The sequence below is a fragment of the Limulus polyphemus genome, unplaced genomic scaffold, assembly GCF_000517525.1.
Source record: "Limulus polyphemus unplaced genomic scaffold, Limulus_polyphemus-2.1.2 Scaffold365, whole genome shotgun sequence".
Taxonomy (NCBI): domain Eukaryota; kingdom Metazoa; phylum Arthropoda; class Merostomata; order Xiphosura; family Limulidae; genus Limulus; species Limulus polyphemus.
In genome coordinates this window covers 118,802-128,024 of record NW_013665975.1, presented here as the reverse complement: position 1 = coordinate 128,024, position 9,223 = coordinate 118,802, and the positions used below count along the sequence as shown (strand labels likewise).

The following is a 9,223-nucleotide window of genomic DNA, read 5'->3' as shown; positions in this document are numbered from 1 at the left end:
CTGCTAAATTAGGGACGGCTAGCGCAGATAGCCCTGGTGTAGCTTTGCGCGAAATTCAAAAACAACAAAAAACAGCAGCATTGTAATATGAAACAGTTTTATGTAAAAGCCCCGAAGAAGCCACAAAGATGAAACCTTGGGTAAAATAAAACTTCTCTTTTAATTATCTGATGTGTAAATGTCATGTTTTTTTTTCAACTTTATTATCAAAATATGTAAATTCCTCCAGTATGTACTACAAATTCTGAAAGACAGCTATACTATCAAAGTATTTCAATAAACAATAATAGTTTGATTTAATCTTTAATATTATATAAACTTTAATTTTTTAACTCAAAAAGAGAATATCTAAATAAATTCTCGTTTTTTTAATTCTCTGTGTCATGAGATGCTTCTCTGCTCTGAATTCTTAAGATTTTCTTCCTTTTTTATATGGGTTTCAAATTACCAACCAATTAGAATCACCAATTGTACATATTGATAGGCTAGAATTTAAAGAAAGAACCTTCCACTTTTATTTTCTAAAATATAAATAAATTGATTGCATCCTTTACAGAAACCTTTGAAATTACTTGTTTACTCATGCTGTTTCTCAATGTTGCATGTTTACAACTAATAGAAGGGCCATTTTGTGAAATTCGTGATTATGATGATTTGATGTTAATTTATCTAGGTAAAATGCACCATTTTCCCCCAGTAATTTTTTTTTTTGAGAATAAAGTTGTTGCTGTGGTAAGTAAGGAAATTTGTTTAAACCATTTATAAATGAATTGAAATCCAGGAAATTTATAGAAGTTTGAGCCATTATATTTTATTATTTGAATTATTGTTTGTGTTTGAAAATGCACATTTGAAAGCTACATGAATTATTTTTTGGGCAAACAATGTAGTTGGAAAGTATAAGGCTTATGAAAACAGGTCACATAAGTACAAAATGGCTTCGGTGTCTAAAGTGCTAAGAGTCTTATTTTTATGTACTTTTTTATTGAATGTTATATTTTTTTTTAACAAACGTAACTGAAATTTAAAAATCAAAAACATATTAGGTTAGGTAAAAATATTTCTCTGTAAGGTAAGCACATGAGCTGCTCCTAGGTTAGATAATTTAATACTTTGTTTACGTAACTTGAGTTATGCTTTTTTTTATGTTGTAGAATTTGTTTAAATTAAATGGATAATTTATGACTGAATTAATGATGTAGTGGAGAATAAATTGGGGGGAGGAGTCTTGATACTGTAGATCTACATTTAATGGAAACATCATCATTTTACTGCTATTTTTTTATTTGGAATTTTCACATATTAATTCCAAGGTTGGCAGAAAGCAATTAGTACTTCTCTTGAGTTGTATGATTTTAAGTTAAGAATATGAATCACGAACTTATGTGTGAAATAATTTTTTTTTTCTAATGTTCAATCGAAACTAAACATGTAGGAAAGTTGCATGCGTGAACATTGTACATTTGTTTAATTCGTGAAAGTGATGATAAAGGTTGTTTACACATAATTAATTACTTTGAAAGAGTTTTTTCTTGTAATGGTTTACTGAGAATGTTGGGAATTTTCACTTGTTTTTAAAAAATTACAAACTACAACTGGAGCAAAAGAAAATGCAATGGGGTAAAAAAAAGGAAGTGAAACTGTCTGCTGTAATTTTCGTTAAAGGAACATAGGCATTGTTTTATTCTATAGATAGGAAATATGTACATTTATTGATCCAGACAAACAGTGTCATACTGCACAATATTATTCAAGAAAATAGAAAACATATAAATACCAATACAGTAACACTTGACTAGAGAAACTGAAATGGTATTTTATTTTGTTTGAACCAGAATGGAAAGGAATAAGGCGTTCTTAATGGGAGTCGAAAATTTTGGTTCTTTTTTTCTAAACTGAACTGGAATGGAACAGAAGTCTGATTTGAATCATTGCCCAGTAATATTAGTTTGATGTAACTTGAATATCATTTAATAGATATAATGAGAAATATAAGTATGACAAAATTTTAAGTTTTTCTAGTGTAGCACATTCAACAGTCACATTTGATTAACTTAAAGGTTTATACTTCTTCATTTTACCAGTGTTGTAAGACGGAACTCCCAACCAATTCAATTCAGTACTCCCAATAGTGACTTACCACTAAACAGCTTACCAGTGTGGCCTTCGAGTCCTGTCAGAAAACATCAGCAAGAAAAATTGGGTGCTGGTCTCTCCTCAAGTGTGGAAGCTGTGTATCCAACACCACTAAGCTACCATTTTCAAGCAGAATTAGACAAAATTTTCAAAAAAAAACTGGCCTCAGGTTAGTTCTAATCAGATTTTTACCTTCCTGATTTTTCTGCAAAATTGTCTTTTGATTTTTTGCTATTTAAAAGATCAACAATGTGTAAAAGTATTTCTGTTTTTATAGATTTCTTGACAATCTAATTGGCTTTATCAAACCTTTTTTACATGCAATATTTATTCTTATTTCCTTTTTTAGTGTGTATTTTCCTACATTGTCATATATGTAATTTCAGTTAGTAAACATATTGATTTACAAAGTTTTCAGTATTCAGTTATGTAGTTTTAATTTCTTTTAAAGTGATTGTTAGAAGAGTAGAAATTTAATTTTAATTTTACAATAATGGTTATATCAAAGCATATACTTTTTGAAATATATGTTTTAAATGTTTATAGCTAGTAATCTTCAAACTTAAATGCAATGAATTTACTAGCTTTCAGGTTCAATTGTTCCATATTATTATAGTCTAGATAAATGTGGCAATAAAACTGAGTGTTAAGAAGCACTTGTACAAGTCATGTTAATCATGAACTTAGGATCAAATTAATTTTTTCAGGTGTTTCAGCATAAATCTTCATAAGAAATAGATTTCAATAACATATATATATATATAAAATGATTATTGATTGATTTTTTGAAGTGGTTTGGTCATTGGCTATTTGATTTATATAGTAATTAACCCAGATATTGTGTGTGTTTATTTTGCTGTTGCTGAAACATACTTTTGATTAAAGCTTGTTTTTAAACGTCAGACAAAACAGAAATGATTTCTACAGTAGATTTGTCCATATATGTCTAACTTCTCAGAGCATTTTGTTTTGTAGTGTGTTAAATCAGGGGCTCTCAAACTGGGGGCTGGAGAAAAGTGTCAAGGAAGCCATAGCAATTACACAGTACATATAACTTCATTGAGTAGGGGGACATCAGTCAGGATGTAGAATGTTCCGGGGAGAGGGCCTTGTGCTGAGAAAATATGAGAACCCCCTGTGTTAGCTAGTTAAAATTGGAACTTATCTAGCTAATGTCAGAAAAGTACAGAGGAAGTAGTAGAAAGTACATTTTTACAGACTGTTTATTTTACATATTTCTATATGTGATTTTTAATTGTGCTTGCTAGAGTAAAAAACTGTCATTTCAGTAATACGGTGTTTGTTAAAAAATTAATGAACTTCAGTATATAATTTTCAGTGAGCAGCGTTAGAAATGAAATATTATCTTAGTTTCTTGTGAAAAGCTTGCAGAATATATTATTTTCCCCTTTCAGATCCTCATATTGACATTGCCATACCAGCTAGCATTTCTCATGAAACAAAATCTTTAGACTCGGCATCAGATAAGACAGCTTCAGATTACTTAGAAACACTTCAGAAAAGATACTGTGTATGAAAAGCTCGAGGAAGATAAGAATTGTTGACCAACTTTTATTTCTTTTTTTTCCAGACTTATTTTATAGGCATAAATGATGTTAGCTCTTTAGCACCATGTTATCACTTTGTTTATTATTCAAGTGCGTTTGTGATAAAAGAATTAAGCCCATGTATTCCTTTTATAATTGAAAAAAATATGACTATAGTGCACTATTTCACAAAATAAGTACTTGTAGATTATCAATATTATCTTCAGAGAAATGGCAGTTCTTTCTATAAAATCAAAGATGAATCTTTTCTTTTAGGCAAAGGTGGTGAATATCATTTAGAAGTGAATGACTAGAAGAACAAATATATGTTTATTAGATTAGCCATGACTGAAAGTGCCTCAAGGTGTACATAATAAAATCTGCTGGATAAGAAAGTGCCATAATTATATATATTTATTTAAAATGGGTATTTCATAAGTTATTTGCTTGTATGTGTGAACAACGTTTTTGTGGAGTTTTGAATTGCCGTAGATCAAACTGAAGTAATTTTCTGTGTTCCGTCCATAAGGGATTTTGACTATAACATATTCTCATAAAATTCATTTTATTGACAAATAGATATATATATATACATATGTATACAATTATTATTGTTATTGTTTGTTCATTGTGGCTTTTAAATTAATGAAATTATTATTTAATTTATGTATGTGTGCTGCCAGAGTGCCATTATTTATTTTATCCTTCATTTCACGTTTTTGTGAGAGAAATGTAAAAAATAAATTAAATTGTTCAACACACTTCCTAAAAACATGGTGTTTGCATTGGTTTAGTGTAAACTTTTAATTGCTGTTACCATGTCTACGACACAAATTGTAGACCATAAGATTCATAATGTTTAATAAAATTGGGATTACACTAAATACAAACTTGTTTTTTCAGTAATGCCACACCTATTTCATCAGGTTTTTTGTTTTGTTTTTTAGCGGAATAGAAAAATATCAGCAGAAAGATATTGAACCATATATGTATATATACAGTAGTCACCATTTGCTAGGGATTGTGTTTTTACATAATAGGTACACTAATGTTAATAAAGGTCAATTCTAGAAAAAAAACACATAGCTTGGAAGTCATCTGGACATTGTCTGCCAAGTGCAAACTTTCTGCCTGTGTGACTTTGATTGGATCCTGGCTTTGTTTTCCAACCATACCCCCGAATTAAATATTCATACAGTGAAATTGTGAGGTGCAGAACTTAACAGGGCTGTTGGGGTGCTGCAGGGAGGCATGACTTGAAATAGGGTTGCTGCTGCTGTTGGCATATCCCAAAGTGTGGTGTCCAGGTCCTGTAACAGGTTCAGATGGTTTGGCAGAGTCAATTGGAGACATGGTGGAGGAAGGAGAAGACTAACAAGACCACTACTTGACCATCCATAACTCCCTTCAATATGCCACAGTAGTCTAAACAGACACCTTCATGAAGCTCAGTTGAGGGCTAGACCTCCTGCTGTTCATGTTCCTATAAGCCGACAGCACAGGCAGGCATGACTGCAGTGGGCTGGAGAACACAGGAGGTGGACTGCGCAACAGTGAAGAGCCGTACTCTTCACTGACGAGTCCTGCTATTGTGTGGACTTTCTTGACAAGAGTTTGGAGATGCCCTGGTGAGCACAATTTACCTCAGAATGTCATTGAACATGATTGCTTTGTATGAGGCTCAGTCATGGTGTGGGGAGATATCTCAATTGCAGGCCATACCAACTTTGTAATAATCCAAAATGGAAGTCTCACCAGCCTAAGATACAGAGATGAGATCCTTGCACCCATTGTTTGTCCATATACAGGTGCAACTTTGCCAGACTTCCTGCCTATGGATGACAATGTGCATCCACACTGTGCAAGGACAGTGAATGCCTTCCTGGAAGCTGAATGAATTCCCAGGATGGAGTGGCCAGCTAGGTCTCCTGACCTCAGTCCAATAGAGCACATCTGGGAGTAGCTACAGACAAGGCTACAAGCTTGTCAACCCACCAAGAATGCTCCAAGACCAACCTGGAAGCTGCCCTTATTGAAGAATGGCAACAGATTCTGCAACAACAATTAGCTAATCTGATCATGAACATGCACAGACATTGTGCAGCAGTCATTAATACTTGAAGTGGTCACACTGACTACTGAAATCATCTTAACTGTGAATTGGACACTTCTTTCAACGACTGTTGATTTTGAATTTTTTCTTGTTAACATTTTACCACAGGATGCATCAGTTCTTCATGCTCTGTTATTCAAGTTAAATGTTACAGAATTGAATAAAGTGTAAAAATGACTTATCCAGGTGTTTTTCTTCCTAAAATGTTCAATCTATACATACCATTGTGGTAGGTGTTTGACATATACTCAAAATAAAACATGATCCCTAGCAAATGTTGACTACTGTATATAAAGAGGAGAAAAGGTTTGAGCCATTCTTTGGTTGAGAGTAGTTTTGTAGACATTGAATGCTGTTGACTAGTTTCTCTCTCCCTCTGGTCATTACATCAAAACTAGAGATGGTTATATCTGAACTTTGTAGGTTCATTTACCTGGCCGTTTAGCCCTTGTATTGTATAAAGTGCAGTTCAGGCTGAAAATACTCTGGTAACTTTGTTCTTAAATATATTTGTGTTCAAGAAAATTATATTGAATACCAAGTTTATATTTCAAAAATATATATTTAAAAAGGAAAAATGTTCCAATCACAACTTTAAACATATTTTAATTGTTATAGCTTAAACAAATGGTATGTACCGTTGATATTTACTCTGAAAGTATATTTGACTGGGCAGTGGGTATGCACATTTATTTGATGTGTTAATGCTATAAAGTATAAAAAATGTATAAATACACAAATGATAAACGTAATGTATTAAGAAAACAAAAAGAAGGTACATAAGAGTGCTCACATACTTATATGAAAATTAAACCAAAGTTTAAAGAAACAAAAAGTGAAAATGGTATTTTAGTAAATGAAAACAGACATGATGAAACCAAATATATTTCCCAATTAATTATTTTTTAAAATAATTCAGGAATGCAAATGAAACTTTGATAATTTCACAAAGCAAGGAATATATCATGGGCATTTTCTTTTGTGGTATTTCAAGTTTAAACATAGCAGAGTTTGCAAGTAGGCTGATGCCCTGTTGTGAGCTATGCCATCATTACATATGACTGATCATCACAATCAGTTTGATCTAAGCTCATAGACATATGAAACATATGCTGCACACTTTAGATTATCTGTTTAACCAAACCATCAGACTGAGGATGATAAATTGAAGTATAAGTCTTCACCATACCCAGTACATTAAACAACTCAACAAACAGCTGACCATTAAAGTGTACTCCTTCATCAGTGTGGGTCTTGTTTGGTGCTCTGAAGCAAGTTATCCACTGTTCAGCTATTCTGTAAGTGACTGACCTATGCTTCAGCCCACTTAGCAAGATAATCAATTACCACCAGAATATAACAAATACCATGGTTGGTTTTGGGAAGAGTAATTGTTGTGTAATTTTGGGGAAAATCGTGGATCTGAGAGACTTTCAAACCATTAGTTGCAACTAAAGTTGGACACCACACTTGCCCTTGTTATAGTGATGGGACAGTGTTCTTTCCTGTCCCTACAATTGTTCAAACAATTGCCAGAGGTTATACTATTTCATACTGTGTTCACTGATCTCTGATGGTCATGTTTCACAATACTGCATGGTAAGTAGTTTCCGAACTTGATAAATTTTTTAATTGCTTTTCTTTTAATTTTTCTCTCAGTATTTCATACTCGTGGATCAGTGGAAACCTCCCCATTTACCTATTTTATTGCATTGATTGAGTTACTATGTTTCACAGCAGCATTATTTCCAGGATCTGAACATACTGTAAACAAAGACAAAATCTCATATGTGAGCAAAACAATTCCATCCACATTTCCATGCTGCAGGGTTTGTACATTTAGTACTGTGCAATAAAAATTGTACTGTTGCAAAGCTGTGATCATACCTTCTGGTCCTTTAAAGTTCATGAACCACATTATCAATGCATGATGTACACTAGCATTAAATTATCTGCCATATTGGTAAAATTACTTGACAAATACTACAACAAGGAGTAGTTCTTTCTTTGTGTGGGAAAAATGTTTGGTAGATATTAGTATTTGAATGTAAGCTATAATTGTGATAATACTACTTTGATTCCACTGTTACTGGATATCATCAGATAAGCTAATATTGATGCATCAACAAATGCACACTTTAGCAACTGGTATGACTTAGTAGTCTTCTGTCTCTGTTATAAAGTGCCCAGACTTACTTTTATCCACCTAGGTTCTTGATTTTTGCATTAGCACTTTAAGACTGGTATCTGCAGAAGCATAGGGAGTTCTTTTATTTCAAATTAGGACACAGCAGGCAGTTCTATTTTACCTGGCCATGGAAATTTGGTCTGGGACAATGTACAAAGTAGGTGCACTGATTAACATGAATGCTTCGACTTGATATCAGTCACAGTTGAAGCTTTTGCCGTCGATGGCTGGGCCATCACAACTTGGTTTATGGATCCTGACGTAGTCAAACCTTCCCAGCACTTGGATGACCTCCACAAAGACGTCTTTTTGGAAGGTCCTCTTTGGTTTTGGGATATAGTTCTCCAGTGAATGCATTTCAAGTGCCGAAAATTATTCTCCACAAGACTCCCAACTATTGAACATTTTGAAATCCAAGGATGAGTTCCCAAAGATTCAGCTGGCTCAGGTTTAACGGGGGTCATCATTGTTTCCAGAGAGGGACTCTTTTGTTGGGTAGCAGGTATACTGGGTTTGATCAAGGTAGAGGTGGTGGCCAACAACATAGTTCACACAGATCCTCTCTGGTTGGCTGTGGTTGCTTTCCAATCCCTAGTAGTCTGGGAGGTTGGGTACCCTGGAGATTTCAGGGCCAGTCCATCTGCACCTTCAGTCAGAACCTGCATGTTAGATTAGTTGACAAGAAATACATCTTCATCCATCAACTCTGACTTTTCCTAACCAAACCTCAGGTTAGCCCCTGGATTCTTAGAGACTGCAGAGTAATAGAAAATATCTTGAAAATCAAACAGGTAACATATGAAGCATTGGCTTTTGGGTCTGGCAATATGAATGAAAAATAAACAATAGCTATTTGAGAAAAGGATATCCAGAAGTGTTATCAACTTGATCTTAAAAAAGTTGGGATTGATTGGTTAAAAGTGTGAGTTAAAGTTGTAGCAGCCCAGTTATAAGCAATATTCTGTCGTAAAATTTCCCTAAGAAACAGAGTGCCAAAATTATTGCTGTAATCAAGTGACATTTATGCAGGCTTACGTGTACTCACGTGTATATCACAGAGATTTATTTTCTTGTACAAGACCATCTGGATGCATGTATTCTTTTCACCAATGGACATCCCAATCCCCCAGGCTGGACCAGGTGGTTAGAGCACTCGACTCGCAATCTGAGGGTCGCGGGTTCGAATCCCCATCCCACCAAACATGCTCGCCCTTTCAGTCGTGCGGGCATTATAATGTG

At 33.9% G+C, this 9,223-nt stretch overlaps 1 protein-coding gene across 4 annotated transcripts in view; it reads left to right on the top strand.

The window, feature by feature from the left end:
* Positions 1-4,312, top strand: part of LOC106457717 (ankyrin repeat domain-containing protein 30A-like) — an 88,920-nt gene extending 84,608 nt beyond the window's left edge. For all 4 annotated transcript variants that reach the window (XM_022383726.1, XM_013917163.2, XM_022383727.1 and 1 more), the window contains exons 34-35: positions 2,085-2,305; positions 3,552-4,312. In XM_022383726.1, coding sequence (XP_022239434.1) covers positions 2,085-2,305; positions 3,552-3,673 — 343 coding nt within the window. In that variant the 3' untranslated portion in view covers positions 3,674-4,312. The remainder of the gene's footprint in view (positions 1-2,084; positions 2,306-3,551) is intronic.
* Positions 4,313-9,223: the final 4,911 nt, after the last annotated feature.